This window comes from Phascolarctos cinereus, unplaced genomic scaffold (assembly GCF_003287225.1).
Source record: "Phascolarctos cinereus isolate Bilbo 61053 unplaced genomic scaffold, phaCin_HiC Scaffold_2;HRSCAF=192, whole genome shotgun sequence".
NCBI classification, from domain to species: Eukaryota; Metazoa; Chordata; class Mammalia; order Diprotodontia; family Phascolarctidae; genus Phascolarctos; species Phascolarctos cinereus.
In genome coordinates, this window is record NW_027555625.1 from 402,966,767 (window position 1) to 402,988,292 (window position 21,526).

The 21,526-nt window shown below is 42.0% G+C and overlaps 1 protein-coding gene across 2 annotated transcripts in view; it reads left to right on the forward strand.

Annotated features, from left to right (window-relative positions):
• The window catches only part of WWC1 (WW and C2 domain containing 1), a 147,884-nt gene that overhangs the window by 53,921 nt on the left and 72,437 nt on the right, over nt 1-21,526 (forward strand). Inside the window, exon 1 of one of the 2 annotated variants that reach the window (XM_020992336.2) lies at nt 10,179-10,219. The exons of the other annotated variant lie outside the window; for it this stretch is intronic. Coding sequence (XP_020847995.1) covers nt 10,194-10,219 — 26 coding nt within the window. The 5' untranslated portion in view covers nt 10,179-10,193. Of the gene's footprint in view, nt 1-10,178; nt 10,220-21,526 lie in introns of those variants that run through there. 2 annotated transcript variants of the gene reach the window in all.

Sequence of the window (21,526 nt, forward strand, 5' to 3'; positions counted from 1 at the left end):
TTGTCTGAGAGCTAGACTCTTCAGCCCGTCTTTGAACCTCACTGGCAGCACCCAAACCTGAAGAACAGGGCTTTACGTCATCTAAATTGGGTCTTGTCACTCATGCCACAGGTGAATCTTAGGGGATTCCTTCCATCTACCCTGCAGCTAAACTCTCTTCTATGTGTTTTCTCCTCTGAGTTGAATATGAACTCCTTGAGATCTAGAACTGTCCGGATTTTCTGTTTGTGTCTCTAGCGTTTAGCATAGTTCTTAGCCGATAGTAAGCAAATTAATAAAAAGGTTTTTCATCGAATTTCTGAAACAAAGTGATGGGGCTGGGGAAGGATACTAGAGAGAGAACCATAGGGATACTTGTAGGGAAAAGGATAAGGTGGTGTGGTGAGTAAAAGATGAAAAAACTGAGGAAACAAAGGTTCAATCTTCTGAGTGTATCAATTTATTAAGCAATGCCCACCACTTGCCCAACAAACCAGGACCAGACCTCCTCAGCTTAGGCCTAGACCCTGAAGATGGGGAGAGACAAACTTTTATACATTAAAAATTAATCAGATAAAGCCAATTGATTAAAAGGAACCAATACAACATTAGGTAATCTGATTTCTAATTGAAAGAAAGATTAGGGACTTTGCAATTTTGAGAGGGGGAGAGTGAGCAGGTGTAATTCCCTGAATTCAGAAAAAAAGGTCTCCCATTCCCCTCAGGTGTCTGGTAAAAAAAAAAAAAAATCAAAGGAACACGGAAACAATAACTGATTAATCAGTGTTGTGCCAGTTTTCAAGGAAGACGTATGGGTTTCTTGAGATGTACAATTGTGAGAAAATTCTCCTTGCATCAATTTTTGGATCTGACTGAGTTTCTAGTCAGCATAATCTAGGTTCTTAATTAAGGTCTCTAAGAAGCAGGGAGAGTTGGTGCAGCTTCCTAGTCATGCAGGGCTAGGTTCAAACAATGCAATAAGGTTTTCTCCCAATTCCCACAATTGAATAAAGTGTTCTTACAAGACTGAAGCTGGACTAGACCCATAATTGAATAAAAAGGGCAATGAGCTGGCTCCAGAATTGAGTCACAAGATGGAGTCAGTGTGGTTCACTCAATTCCCAAAACTAACCATTTGCTATCCTCATCTCCTCAGTATCCTCAATGGAAAGACATTAGCCGTGCTACTGATTGTACTTCTGAGTTTATTTTGTGGCCCAAGAGTTAGGAGAGAAGGCTGACATGTATCAAATTTCTATTTGACATACAAAATATTTTACCCTGCCCCCTGCTTATCATCTATCCACATTCCTGAGTGAAACACACTGTCCTTGGTTACAATTTGCAGTGATTGATGGTGGTTTGTTATTATTATTTTTAAAATATTCTTTGTGCCCAAGTGCCTGTGGGAAAATGTCAAGGAATAATTTAAAAGTCTCCCCAGTGCCTCCCATGTGAATTGTGAAGCAGCATCTTTTGGGGCCAGCCTTGCCCCTTCCCTCAGGGGCAAAGAAATTGAAGGGGAGAATACACTCTTTAGGCTACTTCCAAACATCTGGGTCACGTGCACATTGGGTTATCTCATGGGTTCTCTCTTTGCTCCAATGATGCCCCATCTGTTCAAGGACTAAGTGAGTACTGGAAATAAGCATTGATAATCCAACAAAGCTTCCCTTTCATTGGGTCATATAAACTTAGATTTAGAACTAAAAGGAACCTTTTAGTCTAAGTTCTTCATTTTATAGTTGAGGAAATTGAGGCCCAGGAAGATAAAGTGACAACATTCCTACTGCTGCTTCCCTTTACTGGTGCCCTGGAAGATTTGGACCTCAATTGGACCAAGTGATCTGATGAACTTCTTTCTAGATCTGTTATTGCACCATTTAGATTCTGTGAGATCTCAAGGACTTAAGCTGAATTTAAAGATGGCTATGTTGGAGAAGGAAATGGCAAACCACTCCAACGTCTACCAAGAAAACCTCAAATGGGGTCATGAAGAGTTGGACATGACTGAAACAGCTGAACAACATTTTGAAAGGGAAAGGGATAGAGTTCTGAGGTGAGGTGGAAGAATGTCCTCTTCTTTGAGTTTTTAAAAGCAAGACAGAGTCTCTCCTGCTTGGGCCCATAATAAAGGGCTCCTCAAAGGCAGCTGGACGAATGGGATGTACTTCTCAGTGTCTCTTCCTTCTGCAGAATTAGACGTTTCTGTGATTTTTGCCCTTTATTATCTGTGGCTTCCCTCCTATGCTACTAACATAGACGTTGTTATCCATTCCGTCTAATTTGAGATTCTTTCTTCCTCCCCATCTCCCACTTATTGCCCCACAACTTTTCTGGAGAATATACTGAGAGTATTCCCGATTGATTGTTTCAAAAAGACCAACCAAGATGGCAGAGGGAGAGGAAGCTGTATAGTCCAGTTCTCCCTACTCTTCCAATAATGATTTAAGAACAGACAAGGTCATGAATGGAAAAATTGAAGGAGAAACTAAAATGGGTCATTTTTCCAGCTCAGGATCACCTACAGACAGGTGGCCAGGGCAGGTACTCTGAAATAGGGGTGGGCCAGGATTGAAGACCAAGGCTGCCAGAGTTCTGAGATAAGGTAACAGCCTAGAGGTGCCCAGAACTGATCACAGACTCAACACTAGGCCCAAGCCAACAGCGAGGGGTCACCCAGAGGGATCAGGAGCTTGGTTGGACTCAGCCCAGACTCAGCTCCTGGAACTCTAAGCTAGGCCAGCAGGGCAGGGACACCCAAAGTTGGTCTTGGACTCAGCTCCATCTTAGGCCAGCAGCTCAAATCTTGGAGCAGAGATTCAGTGGGCAGTGCCCAGCCCCCATTATGAGGTCACAAAGAAAAGATCTTGGACTCAGTTTTCAACACAAAAAAGCAACACAGCGTGTCTGCCAGAGAGACGGGGATCACAGACTCAACCCCAAAAGAGACTGAGGCCAAAACTTTAGGCTACCCAGAAGAGACAGCTGGAAGAATGACTACATAATAATAACACCAATGACAACAACAACGAAAGATCTATTATAAGGCCAGGGATGCCCACGATACCAACCCAGAGTAATAGAATAATTCTAAAATACCTACAAGGGAAGCTTCAAAGAAAAGCACAGGCTTTCCACAAGATCAATTATTGTTCCTAAAAGAAAGGATACAAGAGTTTAAAAATGAGTTTTAAAATGGTATTATAAATGAAATGAGGGTAATAGAAGAAAGAAATGAGGACTATGGAGGAGAGACTTAGAGAATTAACAGCTTCGTACAAGAGATACAAAACCTTACTCAAATAATAGATTCCCTGAAAATCAGAATGGACCAGACAGGAGCTAATGACTCCATGAAATGACAAGAAATATTAAAACAAAGTCCATTTCTCTTTTCAAAAATAGAAGAAAGTATAAAGTACCTCCTATCAAAAACAATCAAGTGGAGAAAACCTAAGAATCAATGAGCTACCTAAAATCCAGGACAAAAAAAAAAAGCCTGGATATCATATATTAGGAACTCTTGAAACAAAACTGGCTATTTCTCTTAGAAACATAAAACAAAGGGAAAATTAAAAAGAATCCACTGGTTATCACCTGAATGAAAGCAGTTAGGAATGTCATAGCCAAAATCCAGAGTTTCCAAGTCAAAAGTAAAATACTACAAACTGGCAGGAAAAAAAGAGTTCGAGTATAGAGCAACTGCAGATAGGATCACGCAAGATTTAGCAGCTTTCACCTCTAAGAAATGGAAAGCGTAGAATACAAAATATAAAAGACATAGACTTTCAACCATGAACAACTTACTCAGGAAAAATGAGTATAATCCTTTGGGGGTGGGGGGGAGAATAGATCTTTAATGAGATAGGAAACTTTCAATCATTCCTGTTAAAAGACAAAATCTTAGTAGAAACTTCGAAAATCAAACACACAAGAAAAGAGAAATATAAAAAGACGACTACAAGCAAGCAGTTGGAAATGACTTTGTAAAGATGAAGTGTTTAACTATTAATTGGGAGGTGAATGACACAAACATCCCCTACGAACCATGCTATCAGCAAGGGTCAGTGAGGGAGTCAGTAAAATGCAGGGCTTGGGAGTGATTTTTGTTATGTTTTGATCATCTTAAAAGAAGAAAGGAAAAGAAAGGGGAAAAAAAATATCTCAGTTGAAAAAAAGGTGCACTTGAGGAGATACTTCTCTCACATAATTTGGGCATGCAAGTAGAAGAAGGAGCAGGAGAGTGGGCATCACTTGAACCTCACTTTTTACTGATTCAGAGTGAACAGAACCAGATGAAAATTTTTGTTATAATAATAATATTGTAAAAATGAACAATTTTGAAAGACTTAAAGACTCTGAGTAACCATAATTCCAGAAAATCAGTAATTTATAATGCTGCCCACCATCCTTGTGGAGAAATGATAAATTACATATGCAGTTTGAGATACACATTTCTTAAAATGGCTAATGTGGACATGTATTTGGCTTGACTTTTATATTTATTTTGGGATGTTTCTTTTTTTTCTCTCCCCTCCCACATAAAAGTGGGGGGAGGGAAAGAAAGCAGATGCTTGTTAATTGGAAAAAAATTTCAAAAAAAAGTAAAACTATTAACTACCCCCCAAAAACCTACTTTTCCCAATAGTATTCATTCCTTTTCCAGACTCCACTAAAGGGATTCTTTCATCAGTTCATCTCTTGATAACATGATTTAAAATGAATATTAATATTTTAAAATAATTTTAATACCACCTTGATAGACATTAAGTAGAAGTTTGAACTTTCTCCATTAGCTTTGTGACCAAGAGTTTTGTAGCCAAAGAACCAAAGAATATTACTATTTCTAGGGCTTTAGACCATCTCTAGTTCAATTTCTTCTTTCCTCTTCTTTCCCTTCTCCCTTTTGCTGATGAGGAAAGTGAGTACAAGATGTTGACACTATCACATTACCAAAGATTAGGACAGATGACTTTTCCCTCCTCGGGAGTTTGTCATTGCTAGAAATCATAGAATTTCTATGTTAGAAGGGAACTTAGATGTCACCTTGATCAACCCATTCATTTTATAGATGAGGAAACTGAAGCTCAGAGAAGTTGTGACTAAACCCAATGTCACAGAGGTGGCCAAACCTAGAGCCATCAGAGAGCAGGAAGAGGGGTTCTTTGGTAAACTGACCAAGGTCCAGGATGGCTCAGTCTCCCCCAAGCAGGCTAGACAATGGCACCAGGACCATAGATGTCCAGTTGACAGGCTACGGCCACTTCAGTTTCTTCTGCTCCTTAACCATCTCCCAGAATATAAGTGGATCTAATGGCAATTCCTAAACTCTTCCAACTCCACTGAGCTCCCACAGCATACCAGTCACATGGCCAATCTCTGAGCAAGTCATCCTGTAAAGCATCTGGGAAGATTGCGATATATGAGAAAAGGATAGTCTTTCTTCTCCCTCCCCCTCACTGTCTAGCTCCCACACATGGGGATATATGCATGCACACGTACATTCGTTTACACACGCACGCACGCACACACACACACACACACACACACACACACACACACACACAGAGGACCTTGAATCCATTGGAAATCCAAACTTTTCCTTGTTGGTACGGAAGCTAAAAGCCTTTGCCAAATGTGTGAGTTTATTTATGTACAGTGCCCATCTGGAGAAACAACCTGGCTCCCTGAGAAGGAGTGAGGGAGGGAGAGAAGCAGCTTTCGTCCCAATGAGCATGGCTGAGGCTGAATGAACAAAAGAAAGGGAGTAGAGACTGAGCAGATGAAAAAAAAATACACAAAAGTAACCCTAGCAGTGTGAATGAATAATTCATATTGTGACTGCCTCAATGCCGAGTTTCCCAAAATAGTTATTTTAATTGCCTATTTGTTTCCCGTTGACTTTAATTCAGCTGCCTTCAGCTTGAAGAACCTTAATGTTTAAAGTTGACTTGTCAGGTAGCGCTTCCTTAGGGGAATAATATTCCATTTTCTTTATAAAGAAAGAAAGAAAGAAAAGGAGTGAAAGAAAGCCCATTGTTTAAAGATACTGAAACTCTTTCCTTTCAAATCCCACTGCAGAACTCCTTGTTCACAATGTTGGTTATTATAAGCTTTTTAGACAGACAGACAGAGCTAGCAAGCTTTGGTACTAGAGAGGCCTACTCTCTGTGATGCGATCTGGGATCACTTACAAGTCTGCAGCTTTTCAGATATCCAGACAGTAAGGTGCTGACTAACAGGGCCAGATGAAGTGTCTGGGAAAGAAGAGTCAGAGGCGTCTGAGGGCAGCCCCACAAACCACAGCGAGAGAGTTTCCCCAGGGAAGGGGAGTTTGGTGTTCTAGACTTGACACCACCTGCCTGTTGTGCAAGGGTGATGTGGCAGACAGTGTGGCTTCCTAGGCACGACCAAAGCTTCAGGGAGAATTAGTTGCCTGAATTCTGTTGTTGGACCTCCTGATACGCCATTTTCAATTCGTGTTTAACAGAAATGGAATCATGAGATGTTAGAGCAGGAAGTGACCTTAGAGGTTAGAGAGTCTCAGAATATTGGAACTGAAAAGGACATTAGAGGTCATCTACTCACAGAACCACAGAACCTCGCAATGTAGAAGAGATCTCAGAGACCAAGCCACGTGTGATCAAGAGTCATGTCTGTAACATCACCAACAGGTGGGTTGGTTCTACAGCCTCTGCTTAAAGACCTGCTGGGAGGGGGAAGCCGCCCTCAGCAGCCCGTGCTCCTTTCAGCCAGCTCCAATTTGGGACTTTCTCCTTCTGTCAGTCCTAAATCTGCCTTTATGTAACCTTCCTCACATTGCTCCTCTGCATTCTACCAATGAGTAGATTGAGAGCTGTAGAGGTGATGTAACTTACTTATGGTCACAGAGCTAGTTAATGACAGGTCTAGGATAATAACCCAGGTCTTCTGACTCAAAGGGTTAGCAGGGGTGGGGAACCCACGGCCTTGAGGCCACAGCTACACTTGAGGCCACGTGCGGCCTTTGTTCTGTGAAGTTTGGATTCAGTCAAAGGGCTTCACTTGAGGACCCAAAGGGCCACATGTGGCCTTGAGGCCGCAGGCCCCCACACCTGGAGACAGTCTTCATTCCTTCCTTCCTTCAACACTATTTAAGTACCTATCATGTACAAAGCTGCTAAGCTGCTATGATTGCTGCATGGGGCACACACACAAAAAAAAGACATAGTCCTTGTCCTCAGGGAACTCAGTGAAACTAGAGTGTGGAGGAGTAAAATTGTGAATGAAAATGGGAAGTTGTTCCCAGGCGCCTAATTCCACCTTCCTCCAAGGTGTAGAATTCATAGGTCCCCAGAGTGGGTGATATTGCCCCCTGGAGGGCACTGGAACAATGGGGGGGAGGTGTTAAATAAAAATAAGGGAGTGGTGGAAGCATAAGGAAAGAAGAGAAAATAAGAATATTTTGAAAAACCATTCGTACATGTTTCATCTGTTGTATAATAGAGTCAAAGCCGTAAGGATTACATTATTTTCCAAATAAACACACAAAATGCAAGCTATAACCAATCAGTGGTCAAGTCCACCCACAGGTCTTAACAAGCAAGTGTTGGCCGGAGACATGTCTAGGCAGGAATATGTGCCTGTAATGACTTGCTTACGATACAATACTGTATGGTTATGTGATGCAATATTTCAAAATTTCTATGAAGGAAAACCCCACAAATTTACAAAAAGTTGTTAAATTTAAGATGTGTCATTTTAAAAAAAAATATTTAATATTTTTGAAATGACGCATATTTAAAAAACATTAAAGGGTTAAAGAAAGTAGATTTCCAGGGGGACTCTGAGTAATATCTTTTTTTGAAAAAGGGGTAGCAGACTAAATAAGTTTGGGAACCTTTGGTGTAGATGGTGCGGTTCTCAGCTGGGTCAGGTTGGGATAGGCAAGGGAGCATCTTGTGAGCTGGTGAAGTGTTTTGTTTTGTTTTCAGAATGGCCCTTTTCCCATAAATCTCTCTGTTCAATGCATGAATGCCCACTGTAACTGCCCTTCTTGGCAGGTGGGAGTTAGCAATCAGTCTGTTCTTTTAAAGACCTTGCCCATGGTCATGGGCAACTAGTGACGAGCAAAGCATTGCAACAAGTCTGGTAGCGAACCTAACATCGCCTAACTAAGCTTAGACAGGAGCCTCATGAATGTGTGAGGAAATAAAAACCTTCCCATAATTCCCCTGTAAAGCATAATTATCCTTGTGCATGCTTCTTCCCCTTTACTAGAATAAAAGTTCTTGAAGGAAGTGACACCATGTGTCTTCTTCATCTTAGTATTTCTCTACGGCCCGACATAATGCCTTGTGCAAATGATAGAAGCTAAGGGAAATATATGAGTGAATGAATTCTCTTTCCTACATCCCTATTAGGTAACATACAAATATATAAAAGCAAGCTATATTCAGGATAAATAGGAAATAATTAACAGAGGGAAGACACTGCCATTAAGAATTAATGCTAGCCCACAGCATTTGGGGAAAAGAGAACAGACAGAGTACTGAGAGCTATTAAGACTAGAGTAGAACACAGCTCCTAAGACAGTTCCGCTTTGACACCTTCTCCATGGAGAGAATCATGGGAATGTTAACCCTGCAAGGGATCTCACAGACAGTCTCATCCAGGGGTTCTTAACCTTTCTGTGTCATGGACCCTTATGACAGTCTGGTGAAACCTTTGTATCCTTTCTCAGATACTTCTACCATTAGGCAATTAGAGTTGATTACCTCAGTAAATTATATTAGAAATTCCTTATCTTTTTCTCCTTCAGAGTTTGTGCTGAAAGGATTCTAGATGGAGATGGTACATCAGAGTAAGCTGAAACAAAGATTGTACTAATATTTGGTCCAGGATCCTTAGGATTGAAAGTGAATAGGGTGACACAGATGGCTTTCACAAACTTGGGGAGGGAAGTTGGAGAGGTTCTGAGGAATGAATGATGTCTTAGAGAATTGAGAAGGAGGGAAGGGAAGGAAAGATAACGTGACAAGAGACTTGGATATGAGCAGAAGAGCCAAAGAAGGGTGGAATGAAGAGAACTGATTTGTAAGAGGGAACTGGGAAGCTTTGGAATCTTCCTTCCAACTTCATCTTCTTATCTTTCCTCTAGAAATAATTTTAGGAGTGGGAATAACATGGTTCAAACAGTGAAAAAGCCCCACATAAACTGGGGCTACTAAAGCTTAAAAGCAGGAGAGCTGGGAGCTGGAGCCTTTAAGTCATCGAAGGTGTAGAGAAGTTTGTTCACTAACGTTTTCGTTCCTGTCTTCCCACCTAGACAGTAATCTCCTCGAGGGCAGGCGACCCTTAAGTGTATGTCATTCACAAGGGCTTAGCATGGGACAAGTAATAGGAGCTCTATAAATTCTTTTGGCTGGTTGACTGAAGTTAGAGTGTGAAGGCCATCCTAGAACCATAGATGGAGAGCAGGAATGGATTTCAGAGTCCCTCTAATCCAACCTCCCTCATTTGATAGATTTATAGATAAGGACACTGAGTCCCAGGGAGTTTAAAATTACTTGCCCACGGTCACACAGGTAGTAAATGAGATTTGAACCCAGGACTTCTAACTCCAGAGCCAGTACTCTTTTCCTTGTACCATAAAGATAGGCAGCAAACAGGGAAAGTAGCATAATGAATAGGTTCCAGAGCCTGGCATTTCTGCCTGCCCACCTAGCCTTCATTTTCACAAAGTGAGCCGTGTCTACTTAGTAACCATGTTTTATGGCTTCCAACAGCCTGGAGGTGAAGGAGTGTAACTGAGGAGGGTTGTGAAATCCAAGTTATGGGAAGTATGTATGTGAATTACCCCTGGGCAGTGAGGGAAGGCTTGCTTGTTTATGCCTGAGCTTATGAGGCATCATTAACCTAGAGGCTTGGATGGGCTAAGAATGTGAGGCTAGGGTCAGGTTAGAAGCTGATGAGACTTTACCCTACCGCCAACCCCTTTCCCCTGCCAGGTGCTCCCTCCCTCGCCGCGTGGGGTTACACTGACAGCAGAGCCAGGTTGGGAGGAATGTGCCACTTTGCCCTGTACGTGCCCACGTGTGCACATAAAGGGGCAGGTGTCCCGGGCTTCCTCTTTCAGGGAGCTCAAGGGAGGCATCTGGCTGGTCTGGGCTGAGCCACAACACAGCATGGGAGGAGAAGGGGGAGGAGGGAGAGGAAGGTGAGCCGAACGAATGGGGGAGCCCTTCAGACGCTGCAGGTAACGCAGGCTTGGGAACAGGGGTTTGTGTGGTGGGTCAGTTTGTAAGAGCTCTGAGTCTTTAGCCATTCCATCTGCACCCAGAGTAGAATTTAGATTTGTAGGTCTAATTGGGAGGTCCTAAAGGGCTCATGAAAAGAATCCCAAATGCTTTGAAAGAGACTATGAAATGCACATTACAGCCGGTCCTATGAGTTTAATTGTAAGGCTGTGGAAAAAACCTTGAGCCTCTTTAAAATATCTGATTGTAGACTATAGAACATATTGTTCTAAGCATTAATATTCCCAGTGTCCAGTTCAGATGAGAGTTGGAAAACAGAAGGGTTGGTATGTGTCCTGGAACAGAGTCCATTCTCCCTCCACCCATCCCCATGAGGGGGCTGTCCCTTTCCTCCCCACCTCCACCCCTTCTGAGGGGCTAGGGCTTTTCCCAAGGTGGAGTGCACCTGTATCTCTTCCTTAAAGGCCTATATATGCAATGTACAAATATCTCCTTTATATCCTCAAGGTTACATGTCCTGGGATGTTTTTCTAGGAGCACACATTATGAAACATTCAGGAATGTTTGTGTTCAATATGAGACTTGTAATTAGGAGGCAGAACCAGATCTTGCTTGGCTTTCTCTCCTACTCTCACCTCTCATAGTTTTGACGTTCGGTTAATTTCACTTTGTGATTGAGTTTTTCCTACAGGTCAGAACATGGTTCTGGAGACCCATGCTGAATTTTGGTGAATCACTGAACTCTAGCCATAGGGGACAAAGCAGGCATGTCTTCGAATCACAAAGTCTTGGGCTTTCTTGCCCAAGAAGAAAGATCTTGGGTGGCAGAAGTACCCAGAATTTTCTAGGGACAGGGACAGGAGGGATCAAATAGGTCTATGGGGGGGGGGTGCTCTCTTTCTAGCAGGAAATTTTTTTCTAAAATCATTGTTCAGTTTCAGATTTTGCTTTCCATCCTACTTTTCGTAATGATATGTTTGCCACACTGAATAATTCATCTTCCTCTTGGCATTTGTGCCATTTGAGATTCTTATTGTCAGGATTTCTTATAAGCAGTACAATTTACTCCTTTAATCTTTCCCTATAAAAGAGCTTTTCATCCTCCTCTGGGGTTTATCTTCAGCTTAATGGTGGAGGGTGCCTCAAGTCCCTGGTGTCTCACCCACGTCACATAGTAAAGGCCTCTTCGTTTGAAAACCTGGTGCCTTGTTTATTTTTCTTGTCTATGTCTTCTAAAAAGTGTTGTCATTCACTCATTCATTCATTCAGTCAGTCATTCATTCAACAAACCATTACTTGAGTGTCTGCTGCTGAACTAGGCTCTTGGGAATGTAGAGACAAAATGGAAAACCACCCGTTCCCTGAAGGTGCTTACCTTCTACTGGAAGGATACAAAATATACACACTAATTTGAAGAAGGACAGAGCCTGAACAACTAAAAGGATAAAAGAAAGGCTTCCCAATTTCTGACCTTCAGTCTATGTTCTTCTTCCTCACGGTCTTAAATGCCATGCCCCAATTCATCCCACTTCTGTATTGTTGCATTGCATACAGATGATCAGGGAGAAAGTCACATGACCATAGATTTAGAGCTGGAAGGAATCTTCAAGACCATCGAGTCCAAACCCCCCATTTTTCAGATGAGGAAACTGAGATTCATAGAGAGGGTAAGTGACTTGCCCAGGGTCACGCAGCTAATAAATTCTGAGGTAGGAATTTGGACCCCAGTCTTCCTGACTTACATCATCCTATCCAGCGGCAGCTAGGTGGCACAGTGGATGCAGCCCCGGGGCCTGCTGTCAGAAAGAGCTGAGTTCAAATCCAAACACAGAAACTCACTAGCTGTATGACCCCTGGGCAAGTCATTTAAACCTCTGTTTGTCTCATTTTCTTCAGCTGCTAAGTGAGGATAATACACAGCACTTATCTCGAAGGGTTGTTTCAAGGATCAAAGGAGACAATATTTATGGAACATCTAGCACGGTACTCGGCACATAACAGGCATCATGTAAAGGCTTCTTCTTTCCCCACCACAGCATGATGTCTCTTACCTAGTGTGATGATAAGTGTAACTATGTTTATGCCTTCGCACGCTGAAATTTCAGCTGGGATAAGTGCAAGTTTGAATCAACTTCTCACAATTCATGGGGTTTGTACTTTTATTTAAAAATCTTTTCCTGAGCTTTGGATTATCAGAATCTTTCCTTCAAATACTTTAACTTCCGTGAGAGTGCGGTGCTGTACGGATCCCAGAATCCAGTTTGTGTTGAAGAATAGTTCTGCCTGAAGGGAGAACATTCCGTGCCCCAATGCTTCATTGCATGGACAGCTTTCTTGCTTCCTTCATGCTGAGGAGGGGGAAATAATCTCAGCCAAAAAGCTGGCGTCCTTGCATCTGTATTTAATCTAGATGGCTGTGAGGGTCTTGAGTCATTATTGGCCCTATCTAGCCTTTACCAACTGTCTTACGAAAGATGCAATGAGGAGTATTCATTTCTGGTGGGGTTTTTTAACATGTTTGTTTATTTTATCTTATTCTCACACCGTCTCAGTAGTTTGGTATTCTGCCAGTATGACAAAGCAGAAAAAAAAATCCCACCAAATTCTGATTGATGTATGGTTGTGTAGTTACTGGAGTCGTGGGGTGTCCGTCAGCTTGGCGGTCCGATTACCTGGTTCCCTGTTGATCAGGACCGCTTTCTTCAGCTGCTCTTGCCTCAAACACCCTGCCCCAATTTGTTTCACTTCAGGGCTTGAGAGAAAGTGAAATCCTAACCAGGTGGTTCATAGACGGTGCTAACAGTTTTCTCCATCACCTTATCATTATCATCAACTTTCTCACCCAATTACACGCGAGCACCTTCCTAGCAGCCCTGCAATGTATCTTCCATGGAACAAATGAGTGCCGCTGACTACCAGAAGCTGATCATGTAAAATGAACTGAATGGCTCGGGAATGTCAGGGACAGATATGGGTTAAAAAAGTGTAACGGGGTCATGATCAAGTTTACATATACGATGTATATATACACACACACACACACACACATATGAAAGCCCGTAAGACTCAATGCTAAGAACAACTTCAGTCTTCATCACAGGAGGGTAGATGTAAGGTCAAACCTAGGTGATATAAGCTGAGGGTTGGAGAAAGCAGCTGGTCATAGGATCCCAGAGTTAGAAGGGATCATAGAGGTCATCTAGTCCAACCTACTGCTGAAAAATAATGACCTACACCATCCCTAAGCAAGTACTGGAAATGGAACATACCACATCTTAAGACAGGGCCTTTCCTTCCCAAACAGCCCTAATTTTTTTTTTTTAGGCCGTTGGGGTTAAGTGACTTGCCCAGGGTCACACAGCTAGTAAGTGTCAACTGTTTGGTCTGATGCCGGATTTGAACTCAGGTCCTCCTGATTTCAGGGCTGGTACTCTATCCACTGCACCACCTAGCTGCCCCAACAGCCCTAATTTTTAAAGAAGGTTTTCCAACCTAGATCTGCTTCTCTGCGATTTCTACCCATTGTCCCTAGTTCTGTCCTCTGAAACAAAGCAAGACAAATTTAATCCCATTGCCATGTGGTAACTCTTTATATACTTGAAGGCATTATTCCTTCTCAACCTTCTCTTCTCCAGACTAAACATCCCCAGTCCCTCCAGCTGTTCTTCAGACATGGCATGGTCTCCAGTCCTTTTTCCATCTTAATGCCTTCTTCTTCTTCTTCTTCTTCTTTTTTTCTTTTTTGGTGAGGCAACTGGGGTTAAATGACTTGCCCAGACTCACACAGCTAGTGAGTATTGTGTGTCTGAGGCCGGATTTGAACTCAGGTCCTCCTGACTCCAGGGCCGGTGCTTTATCCACTTTGCCACCTAGCTGCCCCTGCTGCCCTCTTCTTATCAATATCCTTCTAACAAGGTAGCACCCAGAATTTAACACAGTCTTGTAGACGTGGTTTGATCCCAGTACAACAGGATTATCGTCTCCTTCATACTGGATGTTAAGCCTCCCTAAGGTCACATTATCTGTTTTTGACCACTGAGTCACAATACTGACTCATTGGGCTTGCAGTCCACTGAAGAAACGCCAGCAAATGTACAGCCAATAGCTTCTTCATTATGTATTTGAACCCAAGTGTTTTATTTTGCTCTTAGTTTTATTAAATTTCATCTCACTTGAATATTTGAGATTTGGCCCATTGTGCTAGGCTGTCACAATCCTTTTTTGATCCTTGAGATTATCCAAGGGCTTGACTGTCCCTCCCACGAAATAAGCATGTCATGTCCATGTAACCAAGAAAAGTGTTGACCGGAACACAGCCAAAGACATTGACCCATTAATGCTACCTTTTGGATCTAATCATTGCTAAAATAAAGCCATGTAATTATATAATCCTATAGCCCTTGTCTCCCCATCTCTTCCATAAAGATAGCATATGACACTTGGTCAATTTTTTTTTAAACAAAATCCTGGAGTTTTATGCCTATTTCATTACCCTGATCTACCAATTTAATCCTATAAAAAAGAGGAAATGAGATTAGTATGGCAGAAGTCATGCTATGAAGAAGTCATGCGAGATCTTAGCAATCCCATTTCCTTTTCTAAATGCTGACAAATTGTCTCTTATAATAAATTTGTTCTAAAATTTTGCTGGGGATCCAATCAAGTTCTCCAGCCAATAGAATCAGAATATCACTTACCCATCTTCTGTCTTGAGGTACTTCAGTTTTCCCCAGATTTTTCAAAGGTCACAGATACCTGTCAGTTCTCTCAATGCCTGGGGATGTAGCTCACAGGATCACAAATCTATAGCTAGACTGAAGAGGCAATCTGGCTTACCCCCTCACTTTACAGATGAGAAAACTGAGGCCAAGAGAGATTTACTGAGTTAGAATTACTGTTAGGGCAGCTAGATGGTGCAGTGAATAGAGTGTAGGGCAGGGTTATAGAACCTGTGGCCTCGAGGCCATGTGTGGCCCTCTAGGTCCTCAAGTGCAGCCCTTTGACTGAATCCAAACTTCACAGACCAAATCCCCTTAATAAAAGGATTTGTTCTGTAAAACTTGGACTCGGTCAAAAGGCCACACACAAGGACCTGGAAGGCCACATGTGGCCTCGATGGGCTGGTTCCCCACCCTAGTATAGGGCCTGGAGTCAAGAAAACTTATCTTCCTAAGTTCAAATCCTGCCTCAGACACTTACTAGCTGTGTGACCCTGGACAAGTCACTTAACCTATTTGCCTCAGTTTCCTCATTCATTAAATGGCATAAATTCATAAAATAAAAAGGAAATGGCAAGCCACTCCAGTATCTTTGCCAAGAAGACCCCAAATGGCATCATAAAGAGCCAGACACAACTGAAACGACTGAATCTCCAAATAGAAGGGGTCTGAAAGGCCATCATGTCCAACCAGTCATTTTATAGGTAAGGAAACTGAGGCCTAGGGAGGGTTAAGTGAATTGTGACAAAGGTGGTAAGTGTCAGAGATGGGATTTAGATCCAGGTCCTCTGACTCTAGAGCAAGCATTTTTTCCATTCTAATATGCTGCCTCTCGGACTTGGTGTCTTGAACTCAGTGGGGAATAGCTTTCATTTCAGTTATCTCAGGGACCAACTTCCTTGTGATCATCTTTTGTTCTGTCCTTTTTTATTTTGAAGATCATTCTCCTTGGCTGAGGAAACAAAAATTAAGTAGTCCTTCCTTCTCTCTGTTATACATTAGCATCATTCTGTTAACACAGAGCAGTGGTCTTAGCCCTTCTTTGATCTTCACTTACCCAGTCCCTAAAATAAATTTTAAAAATTTGAGAAGAAGGCTTCTTAGCATTCTTTGCTAACCTCGGCGGATTCAGGTTCTTCTGACCATATTCCTTGTGCATTCCTCCTCCATTACCTACCCTTTCTTCCATCATTTACATATATAATACATATATTCATATAATCCAATTTCTTAAATGAGCGTATCCTCATAAAACTCTTTCGACACCTCCACCTTTTCTTCCTCATCAGAATTGTTCGTGTAATTGTTCATATCGGCATGTCTTCTTCATTGGAATTTATCCCTTTCCAACCCTATGGAATTTTAAGCTATGTCATCCTTCCCATCCACTCTCTGAATGTCATTCTTCATTGGAATTTATCCCTTTCCAACCCTATGGAATTTTAAGCTATGTCATCCTTCCCATCCACTTTCTGAATGTCATTCTTCATTGGAATTTATCCCTTTCCAACCCTATGGAATTTTAAGCTATGTCATCCTTCCCATCCACTCCCTGAATCCTTTGAAACCTGTTCTTCTATAATACAGGGTACATTTCAGACTATGCCTGCCTTTCTGGTCTTTTTCTGAAATAGTGGTCAATTCTTGCCCCCACCCCAAGATTCCCATCATTTCTGTTTTTTCAGCAAGTTTCTCTTCATCACCAGAATCACACGAGATTAGCAGTTCCCTTCATCACCTCTTCTACCTTTTGAAGGCTGAAGTTTTAATTAAGGGAGATTAAATTGCATACCCCAAATATCACAGTGCTATAAGAAATGATACATGCAATGAATATAGAGAAGCAAAGGAAGGCTTACATAAACTGATACAAAACTAAGTAAGGAGAACCAGGAAAACAGTATACATGTGAACTACAACATAAATGAAGAACAAAAACAAAGTCAAAACGGAGTGCTGTGAAGTTATAATATCAAATGTGGCCCCAAAGAAGAGGGATGCGAAGGTACCTCTCTTCCTTCTTTGTAGAGGTGGGTGACTAGGGCTATGGAACACTACATATAATGAGGGACTTGGTTGGCGTGCTGGGCAGTTTTGCTTAACTTTTTTTTTTAATTCTGATTATAAGAGATGATTTTCTGGGAGTGCGAGGGAGGGGGATTAACTTAGGAGATACATTAATTAAAAATTTTTAAATTTACAGAAGAGACAATAAGGAAGTTCTGAACAGGACACAGAGAAGCAGAACAATTTTGTTACTACTCTGTTAAATTTGATATGCATTTTTAAAAAACCAAACTGAAACTGTGTGTTTATACTTTTACGTACAATCTTCTTTTCTATTCTTTGTATATTGTAATGTTTGTGTTTCTTCTAATTGGATGTTTTATTTAAATTTATACATTTATATATTCATATGTGCGTGTGTGTATAACTTCTGTGTTATGTCTTTGGCATTTAAAGCCCTTCACAAGCTGGCCCCTTTCTCTCTTTCTAGTCCTCTTGTGCTTGTCGTTGTTTTGTTGTTCAGTTGTTTTTCAGTCATATCTGATTCTTTGGGATCTTATTTGGGGCTTTCCTGGTAAGGATACTGGAGTGGTTTGCTATTTCCTTCTCCAGCTCATTTTGTAGATGAGGAAACTGAGGCAAACAGGGTGAAGTGACTAAGTGACTTGCCCAGGGTCTCCCAGCTAGTACGTGCCTGAGGCTCGACTTGGACTCAGGAAAATGAGTCTTTCTGACTCCAGGCGTGGTACTCTACCCGCCGTACCACCTCGCTGCCTTGTTACACTTTTCTCCCTCCTTGTACTCTACGATCCAGCTGCACTGGTCTGTTTGCTATTCCTTGCACACCATGCTCCATCTCCCCTCGCCTTTCCTTTCCTGGCTGTCCCCCCTGCTTGGGATGCTCTGTCTCCCAACTTCTATCCCTAAGAGCCCCTGCCTTCTTTAAGACTAAGTTACAGGGGCAGCTAGGTGGCGCAGTGGATAGAGCATCAGCCCTGAAGTCAGGAGGACCTGAGTTCAAATTGGGCTCAGACCAATCACATGATACTTACTAGCTGTGTGACCCTGGGCAAGTCACTTAACCCCAACTGCCTTAAAAAAAAAAAAAGACTAATTTCCAGTCCTACTTTCTGCAAAAAACCTTTCCTGGTCCCTCCCCACCCCACTCCCCCACTTCCAAGGTTAACTTCCATCTACTCTGTATATATTTTGTGTGTGACTAGTTATTTTCATATTGTTTTCCCTCACTAGAATATAAACTCCCTGAAAGTAAGGAATGTTTTTACCTTCCTTTCTGTCTCTAATACTTAGAACAGTACCCAGAAACATATTTAAGCACTTGATAATTTTTTTATTAATTTATTTTGATTTATCAATAATCACTTCCATAAGCTTTCCAGTTTTAAATTTTTCTCCCCCTCCCTCCCCAAGATGGTGCACAATCTGATATAGGCTGTACATTTACATTCCTGTTAAACATATTTTCATATTAGTGATGTTGTAAGGAAGAATTAGAACCAATAGGAAGAACCACAAGAAAGAGAAAACAAAACAGAAGAAAAAAATAGCAAGTAGTACGCTTCGATCTGTATTCAAACTCCACAGTTCTTTCTTTGGATGTGGACAGCATTTTCCACCATGAGACCTTTGGAGATGTCTTAAATCCTTGCATTGCTAAAAAGGGCTAAGCCTGTCAGTGTTAGCCATCACACAACATGGCTGTTACTGTGGACACCATTCTCCTGGTCCTGCTCACTTCTGTCAGCATAAGTCCATACAAGTCTTTCCAGGTTTTTCTGAAGTCTGCCTGCTCATCATTTCTTATAGCACAATAGTATTCCATTACATTCATGTACCACAGCTTGTTCAGCCATTTTCCAATTGATGGGCATCCTCATTCTCTGCCACCACAAAAAGAGCTGCTACAAGTATTTTTGTACATGTGGGTCCTTTCCCTTTTTATGATCTATATCTGGGATACAGCCCTAGAAGTGCTATTGCTGGGTCAAAGGGTGTGCACATTTTTATAGCCCTTTGGGCGTAGTTCCAAATTGCTCTCCAAAATGGTTGGATCATTTCACAACTCCACCAACAATGCATTAGTGTTCCAATTTTCCCACATCTTCTCCAACATTTATCATTTTCCTGTTTTATCATGTTGGCCAATCTGATAGGTGTGATGTGGTACCTCAGAGTTGTTTTGATTTGCATTTCTCTAATCAATAGTGATTTGGTGCATTTTTTCATATGACTCTAGATGGCTTTAATTTCTTCATCTGAAAACTGCCTACTCCTATCCTTTGACCATTTATGAGTTGGAGAATGACTTGTATTCTTATAGATTTGACTTAATTCTCTATATGTTTTAGAAAGGAGGCCCTTTTGATAAATATTTTTGATTTGATGTTTATCTAACGTCATGATAAACATCAAAGGTATATAAAAATAAATTTCACCCTCCAAATAAGAAAGGAAATGAAAGGTAAACCTTTACAAGTCAAGTTGCTGAGTATTCAGGTCCTGGGAGAAATTGGCTCATAGGGTGCTTCCTTGGCAGCTAGGTACCCAGTAGATAGAGCTCTGGGCCTGGAGGCAGGGAGATCTGAGTTCACATCCAGCCTCAGAAACTTATTAGTTGTGTGACCCTGGGAGGTCACTTACCCTCTGTTTGCCTCAGTTTCCATAACTGTAAAATGGGGGTCATGATAACACCTACCTGCCAAGATTGTTGTGAGGATCAACTGAGATCCTATTTGTAAAGTTCTTGGCACATAGTAGGAACTTAATACCTAACCCTACTATGGGTGAGGAACCTGCAGCCTCAAGGCTATGTGTGGCCCTCTAGGTCCTCAAGTGCACTGCTTTGACTGAGTCCAAGTTTTACAGAACAAATCCCCTTCATAAAAGGATTTGTTCTGTAAAACTTGGACTCAGTCAAAAGGCCGCACCCCAAGACCTGCACGGCCACATGTGGCCTCCATGGGTCAGGTTCCCCACCCCTGAGCCTAAACCCTAACTCTAACTCTAAATTCTAACCTTAATCCTAACCCTAAATGGTCATTTCCTTCCTTTCCTTCATTCTATGACAAAATGAAAAAGCACCAGCATCTAGTGTCACCCATGTAATAAAAACTTGCATGTGGGTCAGGTTCTGTGGGCCTTGTCAGTCACTGAATTGGAGGGGTTTGAAGTTACTTCCTTTAGTAATATGATTACTGTAGTAAGGGGATAATTCCTTTAAAAAAAGAAGTGATAGCAGATCTGTCTGACTTCAGGGAATATATCCAAAGCCACGGACTATCATGGTTCTTCTGGCCTAGCCTTTCCTAGAGGCATCCACGAGGAAAGCAGGGTTTTCCTCCCCTCAATCCCAAAGTTATTCTTCCTTCCGTTCTCCTTGGCAGAGTCACCTTGGAGAATTCTTACTCATACCATTGGCATTGCTTTATTGATGGCACTTTCAGGGAAATCTCGGCCTCTTCCTCTTTTATAGGCACCAGGCAGGGGAGAGCAGGTCTACTACCACCCCAGAGCCTACTGATCAAGTCCCCATATAGGCCAGACCTTTACAATAAATGTTGAGGGAATAAGCCTCTATCCCCTTGTGGGAAAGTGTGAACTTCCAATTCTCTGCACCCCCTGCCCTTCATTTTCTGTGCACAAGCCTTATGCCCTAACTTCAAGACTGTCTCCTTGCCACCTGTTTTCCTATCATTTGTTTTTCTCATCTTCCCCATGCCCAAACTTTGAGACTTAGAATGAAGACATCCATTGATGAATGATTTTTGCAGGTGGAAACTATTACTGAAACATTCAGTTTTTGGAGTATCAGTGCCACACGCCCAGTAGGAACTTAATAAATGATTTTGCAGGATTATATGCAAATGCAGTCAAGACTTTAGGAATTGCAATCTCATCTTGGTTTTCTGTGTTGCAAACTGTGTATAATAAGATTCATAGTCTAGCTGACAGGCTGAAAGGCCCAGCTTTTGAGAGCGCAGTGTAATAAAAGCTGGAGAGAGAGAGAGAGAGAGAGAGAGAGAGAGAGAGAGAGAGAGAGAGAGAGAGAGAGAGAGAGAGCAAGCCTCAGTCTGGTGGCCAGGGCTTATACTTTCCCACACCAAATTATGAATTGTTAGTAGATACAGTAACCCAGTGTGGCATGTATGGCTTTTTCTTTAAAAGCCATTTTACGGGATCATTGAACAAAAAGGTGGAGCCATAGCCTTGGCTCGAAATCCTGGTCCTCACTCCCTGCAGTGGGAGAGAGAGAGAGCCAGAGTCACACTTAGACAAGTCTAAGGAAGGGAAGGAATTGATGTAAAGTAGCCGTTTGTTTCTGGAGGGCGGGGGGTCGAGCAGGAAAGGCAAGCCATCAGAGAAGCTCTGCAACCTCCTTGGAGGAGCTACCCTGGAATCTTGCCCATCCTGCATAACAGCCCCTTGGTTACAGCGGTTCAAGTCAGCTTTGCAAGAATTTCCCAATCTTTTTCTCCCTCATTTTCTTCCTTTTCTCCAGGGTGATAATTCCACAAAGGTGGTGAGATAATGTAGTGGGTTAAACCAGTCCAAATATCATGA